Here is a 25,203-nt window from a genome sequence, read left to right as displayed (position 1 = left end):
AACCTTTTAGAATCTCTTGCTAAGAGATCAGAAGCGGACAAAACCATTAAAGTTCTTTCTGCGGGAAAAGCACCAGGGGCAGATGGTGTAAGCAAAATAAAAGACTATACAAAATACTTTCTAAAAAACTGGCACTGCATTTTCATATACTCATCTTTGGGAATCCAGTCAACCTCCAGAAACATTTGAGCAAGAACATTTATGCTTCTCTTAAAGGCCACATAAATATCCAATATCTAGTTGGTTGTATACATTATGCTCCTTGACAAAGGTTATAAAAATCTAGGAAAATCACTGGGTAACTGTTCAAATATTATAAGACCTGTCTCAGATTATGTTGATCTTGTGTGGGTCCTTTCTTCTGGTTACCCAGTTTTTGAGAGAAAACAAGAAAAGACATCAACGAGGACATCCTTTTCGCCTCATGTTTGAGAGGCAACACAGATGCTGGTTTCTCAGGTCCCTCAAAGAGCCTTGCTTGGCCCTAAATCCCCCTCTCCAGGAGACCAGGACAGGCATATCAGAAGAACCACACCGGCAGAAGAATCCGCAGTGGACACAAGTACAACCGGGCCATAAACAGAGTCTCCCTAAGAAGGAGGGAATATTGGCAGGCCGGAAATCAGCTCTCGAACAGGTCTACAAAGTGAGCGGCCTATTGTCACCCAACCCACAATTGTCATTGTCTACCGCGCCAGATCAAGAGACAGTGAGAGGCTGATGCTTTTGCCGGACCCACACAATGACAGAGGCGAGAGGTGGAGCTGCCACAGGGGCTACGTAGCATGTACAAATATGAAGCTTCAAACATGAGTGCCGCAGCCCCCAGTGGACGACACCCTAGACCAGTGTTGACAGAGGCCTTTTTGCCCTACAGGATGGTATCCTACTCCACACTGTGTTGTCGCTGTTGATTAGAGGCCTCAAAAAGATTGTTTATCGTATGGAAATATGAATCTCAACTGCAATGCCAATTTGTTTCATATTTGTTTATGTTTTCAATGGGGATTTTTGGATTCTGGGAGGGATTTGCCATCTACCCCTGAGATTTCCCACACTGACCTTCTTTTGCCACAAGTGATCCTAAGTACATATTTCTAATGACATATATATGCATTCACACACTTTTCAAATTCTCACCTACAACGTCTGTGGCCTCTACAACATGCTGCTCTATACTGCATGAATTATCGCTCCTCTGAGCAGATATAGGGCTCTTACAAGAAACCCACCTATTACAGTTAGACCACCACCACCTAAGATCCAAAGACTATCCAGGCCAATATTTCTCCTCAGGTCACAAGAAGGCAGCTGGGGTGGTCATCCTCATCTATCAACACTTCCCGCTGGTGGTAGAGGGGACACTTCGGGGCACCAGATGGAGATGGGTGGTTATACGGGGTTCGCTGCAAGGCAAACCCCTTATACTAGCTTCTGTCTACAGCCTCAATCAATGATAAAGAGTCCTTTTTGACAGAAGTAATTCATATTTTCTCAGCTTTGTCAATCGCACCTATAATTATGGAATGAGACCTCAACCTGGTTCTCGCCCCCTCGGTTGAGATTGATCAATTGGGGAGGGGAAGTTTCATGGCCATATCCATTGTGGTTAAGAAGCTATTAGAAGAAATAGGACTTAAACTTGACTACATTCTTCTAGATAGGCATCCCCTCCCTAATTTAACTGGCTCCACCAAACACCCTATCACACTCTTTGACCACCGAGCAGTCTCATGTGTGCTGGCCAACATAGGCACTCAGGGACCCTGAACCAACAACACCTGGAGAATTCAGGACTGCCTTCTGAGGGACCTGGTGACAGTCAATAACGTCAAGAAGGGAAATGAAGATTACTTCCTCCATAACAATACTGGAAGGCTGAGCATGGCTACCGTCTGGGACGCTTTAAAGGTGGTCCTTCTAAGTAACTTCATAGTGGAGGCTGAACACCTCCAGATAATCAGAGAACTGTCACCTTTAATTAGGCCCAGAACTTGAAAAGCTTGAGATGGAGTAGAAGAGGACCCACTCCCTAAAAATATGGAGAAAAGTTTTAGTAGTTCGAGGCGAAATCCAGAACCTTGAGACTGACAGTTAAGGGTACCTCTCAGCACAACTCAACAATAAATATTAGAACCATTGTAATACCTCAGGCAAAATAATGGCGAACCATCTGTGGGCCAGCTCCGCTAACAACACAATACCTGATGTCAAACTCGCACGGAGACTAATGTCAGCTTGCTTTCACATCTTCTACACTCAATTGTTTACTAAACAGTGCACTGACCCTCAAGATCAAGTTACCTTGCAGAAGTCCAATTACCTAAGTTATGCCACTTTGATAAAGTGCTGCAGAAAGAGGAAATCCTAATAGCCATATCTAAACTACGATCCTCCAAGGCACCGGGCATCGTTGGCTTCACAGCTGCATTTTACAAGTGCTTTGGCCCTATGACCTGACCTGTACCTCACAAAGTATATGGGGAGATACTTGTGAACAGCAGAGTTAATCCCACTATGAATGAATCCACTACAGCCCTAGTTTTTAAACCTAAAAAAAATTCTGCTGCAACAGGAGATCTTCTCGACGAGGTAGTCTGATCGGAGGATCGCTGGCCATGCCAACAGCTCAGGTTACCATATTCCTTATGCCCAGTCCGGAGCCACAAGTATTACTTAGACGCAGTAGTTCTCGATCTTCTAAAGAACCCTGTGCAGAAGTGGTATGGTGGAAAGGCATACAGAAGGCCTAAGTTCCACTCAAGACTAAAAGCATCGCCGAGTGAGTGCTGCCTTGGAAACTCCAACGTGCAATACTGCGGACATTGCACGTTCTCTGCGGAGGCAAACAAATTTAGCCAAGGCTCTCCCCAGCGCTGAAAGAGATCTTGCGCAACCTTCTGATGGAGATGCCATTCATGATCGGCCAGGCATTGTCGGCTGAGTTTGTCCACTATGGATTTCAGAGAGCCTGCCATGTGTTGAACCATCATGGAAGTGCCTTGATGTTCCATGCCTCTTGACAAAAGGTCCACGACCCCACTGACCTGCTAGTTGCAGTACCACATGGTAGTGGTGTTCTCTGTGAACACCTGCACTACTTTCCCTTTGAGAGAGGGAAGAAATGCTTTCAATGGCAGTCTGATTGCCCGGAGCTCCAAAAGGTTCATGTGAAGTCCGGACTCCACCAGATTCCTCTGATCTCTGTCTCTCCCACTTGGCCGCCCCTGTCCGAAGAGGGCGACGTGCAACTCCATAGCGACATCGTCCACCAGATGTGAAGTCGACTGCGTCCATTTAATCTCCTCTCTGTTGCGCTGACGTCAGTTTCTTCCGTGACTGTTCCCACGTCAAAAATGCAGAGCCACCCTTAGAAACTGCCTATGGAAGCAGTGTGCCAAAACAGAGACATTTCTATGTCAATTAATTATGAACTCCCAATGAAGGAATCTTAATGCCAAGAAAGGGAGCTGCGTGATGCTGTCGGTGCCGTGTGCACCAAAAGTGACGTTGCAGTCACCTTTCATAGGCGCCACCTTGGTGTGCGGATGTTGAGTTACTGTATCAGCACTTCCCAACCCAAGTGTCCAAACTAGGGCACTGAAGGGCAGTTTCCTCAGCATTAGATATCTGTCCGCAGAGCGGGGAGGATCAGTAAGGAATCTGTGGCTAGATTATGCGCCACATTACGACCATGGTGGCCGGCGGTACACAGGCAGTAACACCGCCAACAGGCCATACCGCCGGCCCTTGCAATTTAATCATCCCCAACCGCCAGCCTGTCCATGGCGGCTGCGGTAAGGGGGACTCAGGGTGCCCCTGCACTGCCCATGCACTTGGCATGGGTAGCACAGGGGCCCCCAGGCACAGCCCCATCGTGCATTTCACTGCCCGAATTTTGGTCAGTGAAATGCGCGACGGGTGCTGCTGCACCCGCTGCACATCAACAGTGCCGCCGACCCAGCGGACAAGTCATAAAAGGAAGCCACCAATACCACCAGCACCAGTGGTATAGTGGTGCCCGCAGCTTTGGCAATCTTTCTATAAGACCCCTTAAGTTGTAATGAGGGCCTATGTCTCTACCAAATAAGGCATTACTGAAGGCAAGTAACTTGTTCTTCTGATAGAGATCTAGCCACGGATTCCTTACCTCAGAACTGGATACCAATGCAATACTATCTTCGGAGGTGGATCTGCGGACCAATTTTAGGGAATGAAATCCTGCAGGACCGAATGCACAAAATGCCCGTCACAACAGACCTGACTGTCCAGACGGTAATGTTGGGAAAATGTGTGTAGGGAGCCCAGGTTGCCACTGGACTGGAACTCCCCATTCTAATGCAGTGGTTGCAGATCTGGCTCAGGTAGAATGAGCACACAAGCCCTAGGGGGTTGCTTCTTGGCCAAAATGTAGCAGAGTTTAATGTAGATCACAACTGACCCTACCAAAATTCACTGACGAACAAGCCGATCTATAAAAAGAGAAATGACACAGGATACTCTCAGGAATTTAGGTGCGTAAGCACATATGCCACACCATAAGAACTGTGGGAAGGACTATAGTTAAATGAAGCCATAGAGGCATTGAAAAGCACGTAAGAGCGTTTACCATGGCAGTGGGAGACAAAATGTGTTGAAAGACACATATGAACATAAAAACTAGTTGTCTTCAAGTTGGGATTGAACCCATGTTTGCCCGCTACATGGGGACCCACAGTCAACAGGCAACGCCACTGAGCAATAGCTCTTTACCATAGAAAGCTATTATTTCAGCCAAACCTGCTCTGTAAAGCACAGAGAAAGAACAGAACCAAATAACCCATCTGTGATGGAGAAGCTTCGAACAATGCTTTAAAATAAATATGGTTAAGACAACAACAGCCACTATAGTTATAGAAACAACACTTGACTTATGGAAAAACTGCCAGAGAAAATGTTAACACCTCTGGGACCATCTATAACGTATAGCACACGCAGGAGGAAAAGAAAAAATATTGCCTATGTAATGACAAACGGAAATATACAGATATATTCCGGCCATAGATAGAAGACGTCGCTACAATGATGACATAAATATACACAAGGTACCGAACAAGGTAATCAGCAAGATAGTACTAATATAAAAGGATGGAAAGTGTGAAGGACATCACACACCCTAGTAAATAAAAGGCTTCCAAACCAGTGCCCACAGACTGAGTTACCCACAATCAGGTCACTGATAACAAAAGCTTAAAAGAAGACAGCAGGTGTGAAAATCCTGGCTGAAGTACGTAACGAAAGGTAAAATACATGGGGCCATATGTACAAACATATTTTCCCATAGACACAGAATGGCCAAAACTGTTTGATACATCTGGCCCATAGTTACCTAGGGACAAAAGTCCACAAAGAGGACCTATAGAAGAGCACCAATAGTTGATTATAGGAAATAATATTCCACCCGAGGGAGGTAGGGGCTCAAAGATGTCATGGAGAGAATTATAAAAAACCCACATCTGGGCTAGAGTTGCCCTGGCTCTAGGGAAGCAGGGAGGCACGAGGTGGAATCATGTGCCCACTCCTCAGCCGGAGACTGGTAGGGGGTGTCGGGTACTTGATGTTGGTGGATACCATAACTAAGATCGTCCACGTATTGAAATCTTCTCCTTAGACCTCGAGGATGACATACCCTTGTGGGAATGGCTCCTGGAATGGACTTGCAATTCCCGGGACCTCGAAAGAGACCGATGAAGACACGGGGCCTCCATCAAGCACACCCCCAGGATCTTCATTCGCCGTTCCCACAATGCCTTTGGACAATGGTGACAGCAGGAACCTCACTCTTCAGAGTCGGAGGGTTCCCTGACACACCACGTACAAACAGTATGAGGGTTTGTGGCCGACATCTGCCTTCCACAGGACCCACAGGGTTTGAATCTCGAGGACATGTAGAAAAAAGGGGGAGACACTGTTTTCTCAAAAATAATTTCTCAAAATAGGCCAAAAAAGGCCTGAGGAACTTGCTCAGGATCCGCACTGTAGCACGGAAAAAAACGAACTGACATCAGTGCATAGGAGAGGGGATTATGGGCCTGATTTAGAACTCGCAGGAGGGTTTACTCCGTCACAAACATGACTGACTTCCGGTCTGTCGTATTACAATCTCCATAGTGTATAATGGGATTGCAATACAGCGGACGGGATATCTGCCATGTTTATGATGGAGAATTCCTCTCCACCGAGATCTAAATTAAACCAGATAGGGACTCTGTCGACATCACATCCGGTGGACAACATCGCTGTGGAGTTGCACAATGCCCTCTTCTGCCTTGCAGAGTTGTTGCTAGGAATACATTTCCAGGTCCATTCTGGTGCCTGGGGAGAATTCTAAAGTAAGGAATCTTAGGCTAGATGTCTCTATCAGATACTTAGTATATTGACCTAACCAAGGGCTGAAGAAAGCCATTTGTAAGTGTGTACTGACATGGTGTGGAGGGGGTTTAACCTGAAATATAATTCAAAAACGATTGTCGTGCTGATAAGGAAAATGAATGGGAGAGCAGCTATTCAAATATTTCTCAATCTGAGACCAAAAAGGGAATTTTTTAACATTCCCACAGTATATGAACATTGTCACAGTCGGTTTCCTGACATCTCCAGAAGAGGGAGTTGGGCTAAGCTTGGCTAGCTATAAATTAGAGGGTGACCAATGCCAGTGGTGCACTATTTTAAATTAACGAAATTTAAGACGAGAACCTCTGAGCCCTCTATGGTATGTTCTGGTAAGGTGCCTGATTCCTCATCCAACAATCGCATTTTCAATCATGAAGACCACTATTGCTGTAATGAGGAAGAGGTGTCAGTAGAGAAAGACTATTCAATGAAGATACTGGATACACCAGAGATGATTCTCTTGTAATCCTTCTATATGTGTATACATGGTGTAATGGGAGATGTGGAGGTTATGTCTTGAGTTTGTCATTATTGGTGAGAGGACACCTGTAAGCTGATTATATCTTGAAAGCTACGAAGGAGGGAGTCCAAATTCTTGTTGTATTTGTAAGAATGATTTTAGAGAATGTTGTTGTGTGAGTATATCATTAACTTGACTGACTTTATCTACCTTCATGTATAATGTCTGCACTGTTCCAAAGTGGAGCATGGGAATGTAGGTGATTATGTGAAGTCATACGTGTATGTAATTTCTGCCAAGCTAATTGTGATGAATAAATAAGAGGGTTAATAGATTTAGTAAATTGTAGAGTTTTGGTATAATAGATCACAAATTGTGTATCAGTTGTAAGTAGTGTCTGTTCTAAATTGACCCAGCGGGGAGTATTCCTATGAGTGGGTAGCATATGTGCACGATGTTGTGCAATCAAATAGTTTTCTAAATGGGCACAGACCCCCATTTGCTGAATGTAGGATGCCTGATCTCTTTATGGTGCACTACAAAGAAGTACACTATGCAGAGAGTCCAGTGGATCCCCAATTGGTAGACAGAGGCAAAAGTAGACAATACTAACGCTCTCTTTTGTGGTAGTGTGGGCGACCAGTTAGGCTTATCAGAGAGCAGTGCAAAGCATCTGTTGTACTCACAAAGGCAATACATGAGACCACACACTCAAAGAATAAATCCAAGGCCAATTTTTTAAAATACTTCTTTTTATATATGTTTTGAAGCCAAGAAGATTATAAATGAGCAAGTACTGCTGTCACTGTTATTTCTAACAGGTAAGTTAAGAGTTCAAACCTGTGCACAATGCAATACTATGGGATTGATGGGGCAGCTGTGCTGGTACGCAAAGATGCTCCTCGCAGTTAGGGGCCAACAGCTGACAGGGGCAAAATTAAGACTCCTGGGCCACTCACAAAGTGGGTCTCAGTAGTGCTGGTCTCCCTGGACAGCTGCTTGGTCCTGGTGCATTGATTGGGCTGGTATGGAATCTCAATGTTGGTGCTTGGTGGAGGGTGTTTGGTACCCCGGGGAATGGTGCTGCACGGCTCCGGTTGGGCCTGGTGCCGTCACAATCAGTGGAGAGACAATCCTAGTCCTCCAGAGCATAGGTACTTCTTCCTGCTCATCTGTGGCGTTAGTTGGGGCTGGGGAGATGCAAGGTGGTGAACCGGACTCTGCTTATCGGTGCCTGTGAACTGCAGATAAGTAGCGCCTCTACTCCAAAGGAGACTGGCAGCTATTTGCAAGATGCCGGCAGGCTACCCAAGGCTTTGGTAGTTCTCCAGCTTCACTCTGTAGCAATTGTTGAGAGAGGTGCGGGCAGGCAAGGTTCGTGCCAAAATATCCACAGTTGTATTGCTGTTCTAGCCAGGCAATTGCCCTTCTTCTCTTGATCTGTTGAATCTGAGTTTTGGGTTCAGGGGTGCCAACTAAATGCTCAATTTAGGGGCATTAAGGGGAGTGCCAGGTAGCAGCCAATGGGTTGCCTACCTTTAGTGTGACTACACCCTCTATGTGACCACTTCTGCTGGGGAGTGGGCATTATCCGGACCCTAGAATGCTAATTCCATCCAAAACAAGGTGGAGGAATTTGAAAAGTGGTGTCCACATCAAGTGTCCACCTTTGAGGTGGGACTGGCATGATGTGGCACACCTCCTAATTTCCCCACCTGTATTGCTGCTAAGAAATGGGGTCAAGACAGGGGAGAGGTCTTCTCTGCCATCTGGAGAGACCTGGATCACATAAAATAATCGGCTGCTCCTTTGGAGCTTCAATCCCTAGAATGCATATCATGTATGGGGAATGTGTGGGCACCTTCACCCAGAGCAGGCTTTGTTCCTGGCCTCAGAGCCTAGGCCCTAACCTCAGGAGGTCAGAAATGTCTCCATGGTGGCTGGACTGGTTGAGACCAGTTAGTCAACAAACAAGCAGTCTGTAGGTTTTTCAGGGGTCACCTCCAAGGTGCCCTCTGGGTGCATGTATTAATAAACTTGGGGGTCAACTGAACAGGTGTCTTCTCTAGGGACCTGGTTAGCAGAAACCAGTACACTTTAGCTAAAGTTGCATCAAAAAAACAGGCAAAAAGTGTGTGGGGTGTGGGGGGGGGGGGGAGGGGTACTGTAGGAGGCTGGCTCAGTTTATGGTGTACACTTATGGTGTGGCACCCTATACTGAGTCCAGACAACCCTTAATGATAGTGCTTTGGTGCCTAGATAACCAAAGCTCCCTAGGGGTAGCTGTGGAGAGCAGCTCAGGCTTATCAAGGAGGAGTGTAAAGCACTTACAATACCACAGTAGTCAGTCAGTGATGCCCACACAAGAAAGAACCACACCAAGTGTTACAAAAAAAAGTACTCTTTATTTTAACACTAGTGCTAACCTAATATTGATATTTCTCCACCCAGAGATATCTACACACAAAATATATTTATAAACAAACAGGAAAAGCATAGAAATACATGGAGCCCTATTGTTGGTGGGGTTGGGGGTGAGGGGTTATGAACCATAAACTAAGAAAGCAGTATAAGAATGGAGGTGCCCAACAAAGGTTAAGTGTGTTAGGATCTTAGAGGCTGGGACAGTACCAAACCATCCAAGGTAAGGAATAGAAATCCTCATGGCGCCGATGTGCAAAGGTGTTATCTAGTAGGTGGGTGTACAACAGGCTAACAAAGGACAGTCGCAGTTGAAATTTTCAAGATTCAGAACCCTTTCCAGAGGACCCCAATAAAACAAGTGGGCACAAGGAAGGTTAGATAGTGCCCCCACCCGTGGACACCCAGGAAAGTTGAGTACCTACACCAGGGAGCCCAGGTGCATAGGGGAGAAGTGACATCAGAAAACCTTTGTTGGAGTCAATGGAAGCCTCTTATGTCCAGCTGCTGTTGCAACCCATGGCACAGGTCGGTGGAACCCAAGGGTGGATTCTGGACAAGAAGAACCTGAAGAAGAAGGGGACAGTGCCCAGATCACGTGGAGATGTCCAGGCGGTGCAGGTAGGCAGTGCCCACCCTTCTTTGGGAGAAGTTCATTCACATTGGTAAAGGAAGGAGTCCTGCTGCCGAGTCCAGGTGAAGCAGGAAGATCCTTGGAGTCGCCCATGAGCTGTCCCACATCAGTCGCCAGATTGCAGAGGGGTCAGTGGCCATCAGAACCACCAACAAGCATTGGCACAGGCAGGAAGAAGCAGCAGGGAAGTTTGCAGGATTTTGGGGACCAGCAAGGTCCAAACGATTTAACCCTTGGAGGGGAGTTAGGGCTGGCCCTCAGCAAGCAGGAGAGCCAGCAGGAATTGTTGATGCCCCCACGAGGACCCAGTGGCAGCAGGCACAGGGAGTAGCAGGGAAGCCTCAGCAGCACAACAAAGGAGTTGTTGCAGGGTGCATTTTTCAAACCAAAGGGCATCACTGTGAAGTGATAATGCCCACCAGGAGTTGCAGGGTGGATGCTGTTCTTGGCGTTGCAGAGTGCTGGAGGCTGGGGCTTCTTAGAGCTCGAAGATCTCCAGAAGGAAGAGTCAACCAGCCTTGGTTACAGCAAAAGACGTGGTGCACAGGGGTTCCGTCCCAGTGGCTACAGCAAAGACTCACTGTCTCCCAAGTAGGATAGAAGACAAGTTGGACCTGAAGGGGACCACAGGACCACCACCTCTGTTGCAGAGCCTTTTCAATGTCCGTGGGACAACAGGATCCACCAACCAGTTGTTGCCTTAGAGGTCCTTCTTGCTTCCTGTTGTAAACAGAGTCTTTGTGACCCTGGAGGATGCACAGCCACAGAGGTTGCAGAATTTTTGCAGGAGCTGGAGAAACAATGTTGCAGTGGGAGCCCTCCCAACTGGATACCGTCTTGTTTCAGTTACAAAGGCAGTTCCTAAGGCAGGCCGGCAGTGGTTCCAGAGGCCAGGCTGAGGTAGAACTCTGCACATCTTATTTCCCTGTCCTTTGTTTGGTTTCGCACTACAGTGGGAACCGGGGGTTCTTGCACTGGTACAAATCGATTTATGTAAGGAGGGCACCAAATGTGCCTTTCAAAGCAATCTGGTGACACTGGGAGGTCACCCCACCCCAGAGACACCTAGTTCTAAGGGAGAGGTCGTCACACCTTCCTCCTACAGAAAAAAACATTATTTTGCCTTCCCCTGCTTGTTCCCTGTACTCTGTGTGGTTTCGCACCAGAGTGGGAACCCAGGGTTTTTGCACTGGAACAAATCAATTTTGTAAGGAGGGCACCAAAGGTGCCTTTCAAAGCAATCTGGTGATACTGGGAGGCCACCCCACCCCAGAGACTCCTAGTTCTAAAGGAGAGGAGGTCACACCTCCCTCCTACAGGAAAACCATTGTTTCGCCTTCCCCTGCTTGTGAAAGACTCAGCAGCAGAAGGGCAGAACAGTGTCTGGGGTCGGCAGCTACACAGGCTGGAATGCAGACCCTATATGGCTGTACAGGTAGATCTAGGGGATCCTCTAAAGCCTGGGGAATGGAGTCTGGGGTTTGTAGGGGCACCTCTGCTCATGCACGAGTGCCCTCACACTCAGGACCATGCACTCTGCCCTTGTGCTGAAGGGCTTAACATAGGGGTGACTTACTGTGTCCACGTGCAGTGACCGCAATATAAGGCAAGCCTTATATCAAAAGTGAAAGGTGCATGCACCATTTCACGCAGGCTGCAATGGCAGGCCTGCAGACACAGTTTGCATGGCCTTTCATGGGTGACATAATACATACTGCAGCACATGGGAGATCCCTGTTGTACCAGTGCCCGGGGTACCTAAGTATTCTATACCAAGGACTTACATGGGAGCACCAGGATGCCAATTGTGGGGTGTAAGAAGTTACCATACAACCAAATTTAGAGGAGAGAGAACAGACACTGGGGTCCTGATTAGCAGGATCCGAACGTACTACAGACTAAACAAACTGCCACAAGGCAAAAAGTGGGGACAACTGCTGGAAAGATGCTACTTTCCTACATAACCCCCTCCCAAAGAAAGAGGATAAGACTAGCCTCACTCAGGTGAGTCTTCATTTTCAAAGTGGAAATATCTGAAAAGTCCATATGTATAGGCATGATTACTCCCAGGTCTATGTTACATTGAAAAGTCCAAAAAGGTATGGCCTCAACTACTTCAGGGCCCAGACCACAGCAAAGGCCTCCCTCTCAGTAGCTGACCAACACTTCTCTCCGGCGGTCACCCTTCTGCTGACAAAAGCTACTGGATGATTCTGTCCCTCTACATTAAGTTGAGAAAGTACTGCTCCTATTCCTATTCCTATAGCATATGTCTGGACAGTTAATTATTTGTGTAGTCAGGGCTTTTAAGAATTGGAGCTGAGCACAAGGTCATTTTCAGGGCATCAAATGCCTCCTGCCCAGCTAACCGTCCATTTTACATTTTTAGGCATCTTTTTGCAGGTGAGATAACTCAAGGGGATCACAATGGAGCCAAACCCTTTTACAAATCTCCTGTAATACCCAGTCAGGCCCAGAAAAGCTATGAACAGAGTCTGAGTAGCTGGAGCAACCCAATCCATAAAGGTTTGGATTTTTCTCTGTAAGGGTTGAACTTGGCCTCCACCTAACAGGTTGCCAAAGTAAATCACTTTGTTCTGCCCTATCTTGCATTTGGTAGCCTTGATAGTGAGCCCTGCCCATTTCAGGGCCTCAAGCACACTACTGAGGTGGACCAGGTGATCCTGCCAGGTGGAGCTATATACACAGCAATACCATCTAGATATGCTGCACTAAGGTCTTCCAGGCCTGCCAGAACTTGATTCACCAACCTCTGGAATGTGGCAAGTGCATTTTTCAAACCAAAGGTCATCACTGTGAAGTGATAATGCCCACCAGGAGTGGTAAATGCTATTTTGGGTTTAGCAGCATCAGTTTTCTAATCTGCCAATAGCCTGCAATCAAATCAAAAGTACTGAGACAGTTGGCTGCACCCAGAGTATCAATCAATTCATCTGCCATGGAGATAGGATGGGCGTCAGTCTTAGTGACTGCATTGAGGCCTCTGTAGTATACACAAAACTTCATCTCTCTCTTTCTGCCCGGGGATGAGGTTTTGGCACAAATACTACAGGACTAGTCCAAGGGCTGTCTGAAGGCTCAATAACCCCAAACTCAAGCATCTTTTGGACTTCTGCCCTGATGCAATATCTGACATGGTCAGCCTGCCTGTAGATCTTGCTCTTAACGGGCAGACTATCACCTGTGTCCACATCATGTGCACACCAGGCTGTCTGAAAGGGTGCTAGGGAAAAGAGTTCTGAGAACTGACTGAGGACTTGCCTGCAGTCAGCTTGTTGCTGTTCAGAGATGCAACCTGCAAAGACTACACCATCCAATGAACCATCAACAGGGTTGTGAGAGAGAAGGTCAGGGAGAGGGTCAGTCTTTGCTTCCTGCCCTTCATCAGTGGCCATGAGCAAGCTCATGTCAGCCCGGTCAAAATAAGGTTTGAAGTGGTTCACATGAAGTGCCCAGGTCAACCAAATAGGTGACCTCCCCTTTCTTCTCTAATATTGTGTGGGAGCCACTCCACTTGTACTGGAGTGCTCTTGGGGTCACAGGTTCTAAGACCCACACTTTCTGTCCTGGCTAGTAAACAGTCAGTGCAGCCTTTTGGTCATGTCAATGCTTATGAAGCTCCTGGCTGGCCTCAAGGTTTATGGAAGCCTTCTTTATGTACTCTGCCATGCGAGAACGCATGCTTCTTCAACTTGAGCTTAGCCTTCTCAAGTTTCAGCAAACTGTTCCCTCTACCTAGAGCTGCCTTCTCTAAATTAAAGTAGGTGGACCTACCAGAAGATGCAGAGGAAAATGAGGCTGAGTATGAGACCTATTCCTTCTTAGAACATGTTTTACAAACACGGGGGAGAAAAAGAGGGCCTACTAGTGTTACCCACCTCTGAACTATCAGTACTTCCCTCTACAGACTCAGAGTTGCTCTCAAGGATCTCCTCTGAATCCTCATGCACATGTCCAGAGTGAGAGTCTGAAGTACTAGGCACATCCTTCTCCAACTCTGGAGGTTCACCTCCCTCAACATCATCTCCCTGCTGTTCATCCCTAACATGGTTTTGGAGGTCATAATGGATGAGCATCTCTAGGAGAAAAGATATGCTAGGGTGAATACCTGTTTTCATTTTCCTAGCTCTCCACAGGGTCCTAAATTCTAGAAACCTAAGGGCACTATACCCAGACTCCTGAGTCTGTCTAAATTTCTCAACCGAAGGCATGCTACTAGTGTAGTGTAAATGTATCTACAGCTGCCCTAGTGTTCTAAACGTTTAAGGGATTTGGGAAAAGGCTATGCTAGACCCGAGAACTCAATCCAAACAATTTATTAAAACATCAATTTCTTAAAAGTACATTATGTACCCAACTCAGTAGTGGTTTTCTTCTGGAAACTCACATATGACCAAGTGGTAAAGCAATGCAAGTCTTCATCCAAACCTCTGCACCACCAACGTAGGAGGCTGGCTCAGTATATGGTGTACACCTTCAGGTGATATGCACACACAAAATATATTCAAAGACAGGCAGGTAAAAGCATAAAATGACATGGGTGTAGGAAAGTACCCTCTTTCTTGGCACGGTTACACCCATTTTCTGCCTGATGTCAGTGTGCTTGACTGTGTGCACTGGGATCCTGCTAATCAGAACCAGAATTGGTATACTGGTGCCCCCTTGTAAGTCCCTAGTATATGGTATCTAGGAACACAGGGCATTGGGGTTCCAGGGTATCTCTATGGGCTGCAGCATTTCTTTTGCCACCCATGAGGGAGCCCATGCAAAAGGCTTCTGCAGGACTGCCATTGCAGCCTGCGCGAAAAGGTGCATGCACCCTTTCACTGCCATTTACACTGCACCAGGTCACTTATGCGTCACCCCTATTGAAGGCCCTCTAGCCCTGAGGATAGAGTGCCGAGTACCTGTGTGTGAGGTCACCCCTGCACTAGCAGAGGTGCTCCCACGACCTCCAGAACCATTTTACCAGACTTCATGAGTGTGGGGACACCATTTTACATGTGTACTGGACATAGGTCTCTACCTATGTCCAGCTACATAATGGTAACCCCGAACATATCCATGTTTGGTATCAAACATGTTGGAATAATACCCTAATGCTTTTGCAAGCACTGGTTGGATGATTCCATGCACTCTGGGGCCTCCTTAGAAGACCCTAGTATTGCCATTCCAGCCTTCTGAGGTTTTCCAGGCAGCCCCAGCTGCTGCCACCTCACAGACAGGTTTCTGCCTTCCTGTGGCTTGAGCAGCTCAGGCCCAGGAAGACAGCACAAAGGATTTAATTTGGGAGAAGGGTGTTACACCCTCTCCTTTTGGAAATAGGTGTTACAGGCTTGGGAGGGATAGCCTCCCCAAGCCACTGGAAATGCTTTGAAGGGTACATTTGGTGCCCTCCTTGCATAATCCAGTCTGCACCGGTTCAGGGATCCCCAGTCCCTGCTCTGGTGCAAAACTGGACAAAGGAAAGGGGAGTGACCACTCCCCTGTTCAACACCACCCCAGGGGTGGTGCTCAGAGCTCTCCAGAGGGTCCCTGGGTTCTGCCATCTTGGATTCCAAGTTGGCAGGGAACTCTGGGAGCATCTGAGTGGCCAGTGTCAGCATGTGACGTCAGAGCCCTGCTCTGAAAGGTGCTTACCTGTTTAGCTGACCAATCCCCCTTTCAGGGCTATTTAGGGGCTCTATCTTGGGTGGTTCTTCAGATTCGGATTGCAAGACTCCAGCAGGAATCCTCTGCATCCTTTACTTCACTTTCTCCCCGAAGAAACTGCATCTGGACCCTCCAGGAACTCTATAAACTGCAATAAAGAAGAAAAGACGACTTCTGCAACAATTAATCTTCAGCTCCTGCAACTGTTTCCTGGTTGTGCATCCTCAAAGGACAGCCTGTCTTCAGCCTGCACCAGAAAAACAAAGGAATCTCCCTTGGAGTGAAGGAGTCACTCCCCTGCTTCACCGGGCACATCTCTGCAATGACAACCAGCTGCATGGGTTCCCTCTCCTGACGAGTTGCGTGGATTCAGCATCATGGGTGGTGGACTGCAGTGGTCTTGACGTCCTACTGTCCAACTTTGGTGGATGTAAGGGTTTGCCTCCCCATGCGAGACAGTACCCCAGTGTGCATGTTTTGCAGTTGCCAAGGCTTGTTGACATCCTTCCATAAAATTCTTTGTGCACCGTGCATCTCCAGCCCTCATTCCTGTGACGCACAGCATCCTGAGTGGTTCTCCGGCGGCGTGGGTCCTTTTGTTGTCATGCTGCCTGGGCCACCTTTTGCACATCCTTTGTCCCCATGCTGTGGGACTTCTGTGGGCTCTCCGAGCCCCCTCCTGTTCCCGGTCAGTGCCATTTTCCATTGAACGCAAGCTTTGCATGTGCCAAGACTTGTTGGCGGAATCCAGCAACGCAAATCATCCATCCAGCGTGGGACATCATCTGCACCAACCAGGATCCATCTTTTTGGGTGCAGTACTGACTGTTGTCCTTCACCGTTGGTTCTTCTTTTGCACCTTCATCCGGATTAGCAGGGACTCCTGTTCTTCCTGGAATCTTCTGTGCTTCTTGGACTTGGTCCCCCTCTTCCACAGGTCTTCAGGTTCAGGAATCCACTGTTGGTGTCTTGCAGTCTCTTCAGGTTCTTGCATTATCTTCTTTCTTGTGTTCTTGAGTGTTCTAGGAAAGTTACTATGATTTACTCCTGCTTTTCTGGGCTGGGTTCTATTACTTACCTTTCGTGGTTTCTAGTACTCCCAGCGCCCCCCTACACACCACACTTGCCTAGGTGGGAAACCGACTTTCACATTCCACTTTCTTAGTATATAGTTTGTGTTGCCCGTAGGCCCATTTCTAACTCTTATGATTTTCACTAATTGCACTGTTTTCTAACTCTTTTTATGCCTATTTCTGCATACTAGTGGTTATAATGGGTGTATTACTTACCTCATAAGGGAGTATAGTCCCTATGGTATTTTTGGCATTTGGGTCACCAAAATAAAGTACCTTTGTTTTTGTAACACTGAGGGGGTTGGCCGCTCCGCGGTCGAAAGACCGCAGAGGCCATTCTGGCTTTCCCGCTGGGCTGGCGGGCGACCGCCAGAAGGCCGCCTGCCAGCCCAGCAGGAAACCCCTCCCCACGAGGAAGCCGGCTCCGAATGGAGCCGGCGGAGTGGGTATGTGCGACGGGTGCAGTGGCACCCGTCGCGTATTTCAGTGTCTGCAAAGCAGACACTGAAATACAAAGTGGGGCCCTCTTACGGGGGCCCCTGCAGTGCCCATGCCATTGGCATGGACACTGCAGGGGCCCCACGACACCCCTCACCGCCATCCTGTTCCTGGCGGTCGGAGCCGCCAGAAACAGGATAGCGGTGAGGGGGTCGGAATCCCCCATGACGGCGCAGCAAGCTGCGCCGCCATGGGGGATTCCCAGGGCAGCGGAAAACCGGCGGGAGACCGCCGGTTTTCCTTGTCTGACCGCGGCCAAACCGCCGCGGTCGGAATGCCCTGCGGGGCACCGCCAGCCTGTTGGCGGTGCTCCCGCATCCCCGGCCCCGGCGGTCGGAATGACCCCCTGAGTATTTTCTTTCATGTGTGTGACTACTGTGTGACTACAGTGGAATTGTATGAGCTTTGCATTCCTACTAGATAAGCCTTGGCTGCTCAGCTACAGCTACCTCTATAGAGCCTGGCTTCTAGACACTGCCTTCATTTCACTAATAAGGGATAACTGAACCTGGTATAAGGTGTAAGTACCACAGGTACCCACTACAAACCAGGCCAGCCTCCTACAGTGGGTCCTTATTGGGGGGGGGGAGGCAAACCACAGACAAAAAAATGGGTATAAAACAGTTCAACCAGACAAGACTAATACTCATAGATCCTAAAGACCATGGAAGTTTTCCCAGAAGCCTGTATGCATCGGTGTTCCTTAGAGTCGGTGTCCATAGGATAACATGTGATAGTCCCGGTTGGAAAAAGGTTACAGAAGGACCCTTCCCACAGGACCCCAAGGAAACCCGTTGGCGCAAGGAAGGCTCAAGAGTGCCCCCATCTGTGGATACCCAGAGAAGTGGAGTACCTACACAAGGGAGCCCAGGTGCATAGGGGTGAAGTTGTATCGGAACCGCCTGTTGAAGTCAATGGGGACCTTGGCTGTCCAGCTGCTGCAGTGACCCTTGGACCAGGTCAGTGGAAAGTAGGCATGGATTCCGGACAAAGAGTACCTAAGGAAAGATGGGCAGAGTCCAAACTACCCAGAGTCGCTGAGGATGGTGCAGGAGGGCAATGTCCACCGTTCTTGGGGGTACTGCTCTGTTTGAAAGTTGTTGTGGAGAAGCAGCTGTGGTGTCCAGGTGATGCAGAGGGATCCCAGGAATCGTCCCCGAGCTGACCCACACCGGTTGTCGGATTGCAGAGGGGTCAGTGACCAGCAGGGCCACCAACAAGTCTTGGAAAATGCAAGAATAAGGATGCACGAAGAGTTGCAAGAGATGGGACCAGCAAGGGCCAGCCCTCAGCAGTGAGGAGAGCTACCAGGAACTGATGGAGACCCCAGGAAGACCCTCTGGCAGTAGGCACGAGGAGACCTCAGCAGCACAAAGAAGATGGATGCCCACGTTGCAGGAGTTGCAGGGAGGATGCCGATCTTGGAGCTTTGTGATGCTTAAGTCTGGGGCTTCTTGGAGCTAGGAGGTCTTTGGATTGAAGGGCCAACAAGCATTGGCAACGGCAAACAAACATGGCTCACAGGGGGTCCATACCAGCAGCTTCAACAAGGGACCACTGACTTCCCAGTTGCAAAGAAGACAGGTCAGACCTCTGGGGAGTCACACAATCACCACCTGTGTTGCAGAACCAGAAGGAGTCCATAGGACAGCATGATCCACAAACCCATCGTCGATGTTGAGGTGCCTGCGGTTGCAGGGAAGTGACTCCTTCACTCCAAGGGAGATTCCTTTTGGATGTCCTTAGTGCAGTCAGAGTCCTTGCGATTCTGGAGGATGCACAGCCATGGAAGCTGCAGAGTTCTTGCAATGCTTGGGGACAAATTTACAGTACGAGCCCTCCTACTAGTTGCAGTCTTGTCTTGGTTCTCGGCAAAGTCAAGCAGCAGAATCCGGTGTGCAGGGCATAGAAGTAGTCTTGAAGATCAATCTAGGCGTATCTAGATGTATCTGGACAAATCTAAGGTCCCACCCTCACGGGAGCCCTTAAGTAACCGGGGAGGGAAAACTTCTGTGGTGATCACACTTGACTGAACTGAGCAGTCAGCTGCTCCCAGGGGCCTCTGCTCACCTTGTTTCCAAGATGGCAGAGTCAAGCAATCTCCAGGAAGAGCTCTGGGCACCCCCCAAGGGAAGGAGCTGGAGAAAGGGGTAGGTACACCCCTGTCTTTTGTGAATTTGGTGCCAGAGCTGGAGCCCCTGCACAGGTTGAACCAGTTTTAGCAGAAGGGCCCTTCAAAGGAGTATTCTGGTGCTCAGGTGCAACCCCCCCAGACCAGACACACCTATTTCTAAAGGAGAAGGGGTAACACCTCTCCTTCAAAGGAAATTGTTTGTCTTGCCTTTCCCTGACAGAATTAAGCTCAGCAGCAGGAGGGCAGAACAGTATCTGGGGTTGGCTGCAGCACTGGCTTGCATGCAGACCCTGCAAGTCTGGGCAGGAAAAGATGGGGGGTCCTCTAAGGAACCCCTAAAGTACATGTTATCATGCAACTAACACTGGAACTGGTGTAGTTCAATGATTCCAACTTGCTTGATACCAAACAACGTTCGGAGAAACGTATGTAATTGTACTTCTGGTAACAACCAGATTCCACTACATACCTTAGAATGGTTTACCTACAATTACAAAGCCCGAAAAATGGGGTCTGGGGTTTGTAGGGGTATCTCTGTTCATGCACGGGTACCCTCACACTAAGAACTATGCACCATGCCCTTGGGCTGAAGGGCCTACCTTAGGGGTGACTTACAGGGTTAAAGTGCAGTGTCTGTGATACAAGGTAAACCTTATATTTGTAGTGAAAGGTACATGCACCATTTCACCAAGGCTGTAATGGCAGGCCTGTAGACACAGTTTGCATAGGCTCTCATGGGTGGCATAATACATGTTGCAGCCCATGGGGGACCCCTGGTGTACCAATGCCCTTGGAACCAAAGTATAATATACTAGGGACTTACAAGGGTACACCAGTAGGCCAATGGAGGGGTGTAAGAAGTACTTACCAACCAAATTTAGCGGATAGAACACTGACACTGGGGTCGTGGTTAACAGAATCCCAGTGCACTATAGTCAAAACACACTGACACCATTCAAAAAGTGGGGGCAATCGTGTCAGAAAGATCCTACTTTCCTACAGTGCGTAGGAGATGATATGGGAGTAGGGGTACCATCCCTCCTAAAAAGTGTAAAGAACAATATCCTGTGTGTATTATAGATGGAATTGTAACAGTAAAATAAAATAAAAAATCCAATATCTTGACAAGTCATATCACAGTAGGCACACTACAGGGTATGGCAGAGAGGAATAGGAAAGATAAAAAAGATATAATAACCTAAATGATACAACACAAGTTCTTGTAATACAGTAGTCAATTTCTACAAATGTTCCTTAATTAAGATTTCAAAGGTGACCTAGATTTGTCTCTTGGTGTCGACAATTTCCAAGCATTATGTTTGCCACCAGAATACCAGTTCAGCGTTACAGATTCCTCATCAACCAAGTTCATCCTGGTCAGAAGCATCCTCATTTCTTGGTTTATTCGTGTTATGTGGTCAGGTTTCTTTATAGTCCATCGTTAAATTAGAGCCATCCAAGTCATTCAAAAAAGCTTTCAGATCATGTGGGTATAGATATTCCTTTGTTTTTCCTTGATAAGTTACAAGCATTGGAGCTGGTTTCAACAGTCCATATTTGATTTCCCTCTTCTTTAATCTACGTCATAGAGCTAGGAGCTGCTTCCTCTTAAGCTCTTAAGGTTGTTTGGAGTAGAGAAATCTGCAATGAGGATGATCTAATTTTTACCATATAGGTACGGGCGGTGTTTTAGTTCTTCTGTGATGATGTGTCTTGCTTATTGATAGCTGATGCAGCAATCCTGGATTTGATGGGTTTTTGAGCACGAGCAGAATTCCAAGAGCGTACTCTGAACACACTGGAATTCGAGCGGGGTGAGAAAGTGATCCCCATCATTGTAGGAATCAAACTGGTGAGATATTGACAAATATCATCCTTTTCTGATTGTTCCAGTATTCCAAAAATTCTGATACAGTCTCTCATGCTCTGATCTTCCAAATCAATAGTTTTTTGTTGAAGATTACAGATATCTGGGCTGTGTTCAGGGAGCTTGTCAAGTCTTGACTCGATGTCTGTAATGCATCCATGCATAAGTCGCATTTGTGACTGTAATTGGTTGACTTCGGTCCTTAAAAACTGCATTTCTAGAGTAGTGGTAGATACTGCATTATATACTGAGTTGATCGAGTTTTTGATTTCCAGCAGTTCTTTGATTAGGGTGTCCATAGTAGCCGCAGACTGTCCTGTGTATTTGCCATAGTAGACGGGGGTTCCCTGTCAATAAGACTTCGAGTATGATAGGTGCCTGGTGTGCTTGAACTTCAACAGATCTGAAATTGAGGATTAGAACAAGGGTAGAATTTTTTTCAACTCCTTTACATAAAGTATTCTTCAGTCCTCCTGTCTTTCTGGTCCCCTGATAATGAACTCTTGCCAGTCTGAGAAGGGAATTACCGATATCATTGAAAACACATTATAAGTTCTCATACAGCCCTGATAAAATAGGACAGGCTTTATGCTTTCTTATAAATCTTGTAGAGAAAAAACAGAAGAAAGGTACATAAACAGGACGACCCTTTGTCCATCATGGGTGTTTCTCAAATCACTCTGTGTTAAAGGTTGCCTAAATAATGATTGAGTCTTGAGGAATAGGGGGGTAACAAATGGAAAAAAGGCTTGTGTCATTAGAAGTCCCAAATTTTGTGAAATGATTAAGTTGCCAAATTAGTGATGTGAAGTGGACCCGCAGTCACATGGTAGCACTGTAAAATACACTCAAATACATAAATAAATGCATAAATATAACCTGATTTTGCACTCAATGATTTATATATATATATAAGACCACAACACAGAATAAAGATACGCTAAGCTTGTTGTTACCTTGTTCCTTTCAGCGTATGTAGTACTTGGGACCTGTGTCAGTCAATAGGGAATTGATATCTTCAAATTTCTGAAGGAAGTGCTATATCTGGAGAACTATCGCCAATCAGGTGGCTCAACTTCCATCACCATGGTATGGTGAAGGAAATCCATGAGTACATTTTCCTCTGGGTCTCATGATTTCTCTACAAACCATAGGATTTTCTAATACCACCAATTTCTAAATCCAGCATTTAATTGTTTTTTTCAAATGTTGTAGTTTGCGCATATTGTAAACTTTACCCTGAAAACCATTTCTAACCCAATCTATGAAATCAGTTTCTCTTTTTGAGACAGGATCTTGACAGAACATTCTTGCATGAAATAATTACAGTTTTAAACAAAAAAATACTTTTAGTTAAACCCATTACTTACCCTCAGACAAGTGTTGACTACATTCCGGCTATCAAATATCTGCTCAGAGAATAAAAAGATGCGTCACTTCTAGGTAATTAATATGTCCATTAAAATCCTTTGAAACAACTTATTAAATCATTGTTAGGTACAACAGATTCATGTTTAGAACACAGCAGTCAAAATACTTTAGTTAATGAGAAGTCAGATTTATTCAAGTCAGTATATCAAAATTACATACGCTGGTTTGCGGACATTAAATCATACTCTAAGGGTCATTTTAAGGGCAAACAACATATAAGGGAAAAGGCCACACTGGGGAAGCATGATAGAAAAACATGCAACATATGGATCCTAAAGGTTCCACAGCTTAATAACCTTTCACTACCACAACTCGGGAATCGTTTATCTCTGCAACTTTAAGTTTTGAGTGTCAAGTGGCTCAGGCGCTCTGCAATATTGCAACTGCAGAATGGTGAACTTCCATTTATCAGGGCACAGCTTTCTATCAACTAGAACATTTTGAAGTCCTTTAGTTTGGTGAACTGTCACTCTATAAAGCCTAGCACCCCAGAACTGCTTAGATCAGAGATCCCACATTCCATCAACCTGGAAGTCCACAATATTGCAGGAATACAGAAATGAAAGGAAGCAGATCATCTGAAATGACTTAAGTGCTTTTCACGTACATTGTTAAGACAAACCTTACAAATGCTGCCTTCTCTTTGTTGAGTAACTGGAGGAAAATAGCATTAATGCAGAGAGGCATGAACATGGTTGGTAATGCTCTTGGTGGTGGATACTCTATATAACTGCAGATTCTACACCATGGGAAGGTCGCAGACTGGATCCGAAAACTCAAACTTTTGCTCACTAATAGTTGCAACTGCGCTTTGATTTCATTAACACCAAGAACTAACATACATTGACGCATATATATGCTACTCATGCATGCTGACGTCATTTTCTTTTGGAAAATTATCTGCGCCCTCAGATGCATAGTACATCAGCAAATTGGAGGGACAAGTATGCAGATTCCTAAATTGGTATCTTATTAGATGGAAAAGGACCCCATCCTACAGAAAAAGTTGAGGCGGCGAGGAATGTATTTTTAGGTAAGAATATCCAACAGAAGAAGCATTACCGAAAGTAAATAACTTGCATCTCTGAAGTTGGTGGGTCTGTGGTATGGCTTCAGAACAATAAGTACTGAAGCAGCTGAATTGGGATCCTAAACAGATGGTGAACATGCCAATGCAGTGGTAGCAGCCTTAGCTCTGGTTGAAAGAGCCTTTAGACCTTCTGGAGGCGGCTTCTTAGACAATGCACAGCAAATCTTAACACAGAGGCCTGTTTGTCGAGAGATGGCCAGCTTCTACACCACTTTACTCTTCTTTGCTACAGACAACCCCACAAAGAGCTGTTCTTCCACTAGATGTTTCTTTGTGCGATCAATTTGAAGGCTCAGCACTCTTGTGGGATCCAAATGATAGAGCCTTTCCTCCTCTTTCGAGGGATAAGGCGGAGCAAAGAAGAACAGAAGAGTAAAAAAAGAATAAATTGTCCGTCATGAAAAGGCTACAATAGCTTCAGCAGGAAAGCATCTTGAGTTCCTAACACCAGTTTGTCTGGAATAAAGGTGGTATAAGGTAGCTTGAGCAAGAGGGCCTTAAGGTCTCTCCCACAGCGTATGGATGTTATCATAACTAGCATGACAGTTTTTAAGGCATGAGGTGCAACGGACAACTATGGATTGGCCCGAATGGGGTACTCATGAGAAAAGTGAGAACCAAATTTAAGTTCCACTGTCACATCACAAATGGCTCTGGCAGAAACATATGTTGCAAACCTTAAGGAAAACACATGAAAACAGGTCATTTCAACAAGGACACTGATCCTAAAACATAAAAAGGCTGAGTGTTGTATGAAGCTGGCTTGGTTTGAAGTGGATACCTATGGTATTTACACCTTATACCAGGTCCAGGTATCCCTTATTAGTGAAGTGTAGGCAGTGTCTAGAAGCCAGGATCTCTAGAGGTAGCTATGGATGAGCAGCCAAGGCTTATCTAGGAAACATGCAAAGCTCATGCAATACCACTGTAGTCACACAGTACTCAGTGTTACAAAAATAAAGGTACTTTATTTTGGTGACACAAATACCAAAAATACCATGGAGACTATACTCCCTTAGGAGGTACGTAATACACAAATTATATACACTAGTATTTAGAAATAGGCATGAAACAGTTAGAAAACAGTGCAATTAGTGAAAAATCACAATAGTTAGAACTGGGCCTAAGGGGAACACAATCCATATACTACAAAAGTGGAATGCGAAAGTAGGTCTCCCACCTAGGCAACTGTACTGTGTTGAGGGAAGTTGGGAGTACTAGAAAACCTCAAAGGTAAGTACTAGAACCCACCCTAGTGACCAGGAAAGCAGGAGTAAGACACAGTATCTTTCCCAGAACACAAACGTGAAGAAGTATTATGCAAAACCCAGAAGAGACTGCAAGACACCAACAGTGGATCCCTGGACAAGAAGACCTGTGGAAGAAGGGGACCAAGTCCAAGTAGCACAGAAAAGTCCAAGAAGAGCAGGAGCCCCTGCTAACTCGGTGGAAGGTAAAAAACAAGAAGAACCACCGGTGAAGAACAACAG

The 25,203-nt window shown here is 46.5% G+C and overlaps 1 protein-coding gene across 1 annotated transcript in view; it reads right to left on the bottom strand.

Annotated features, from left to right (window-relative positions):
* The window catches only part of FANCD2 (FA complementation group D2), a 1,182,674-nt gene that overhangs the window by 152,488 nt on the left and 1,004,983 nt on the right, over window positions 1–25,203 (bottom strand). The window contains exon 39 of the mRNA XM_069206781.1: window positions 22,563–22,601. Coding sequence (XP_069062882.1) covers window positions 22,563–22,601 — 39 coding nt within the window. The remainder of the gene's footprint in view (window positions 1–22,562; window positions 22,602–25,203) is intronic.

The sequence above is a fragment of the Pleurodeles waltl genome, chromosome 9 (genome assembly GCF_031143425.1).
Source record: "Pleurodeles waltl isolate 20211129_DDA chromosome 9, aPleWal1.hap1.20221129, whole genome shotgun sequence".
NCBI lineage: Eukaryota > Metazoa > Chordata > Amphibia > Caudata > Salamandridae > Pleurodeles > Pleurodeles waltl.
Note: the sequence above shows the minus strand (reverse complement) of the source record. Positions and strands in the feature narration are given on the sequence as shown.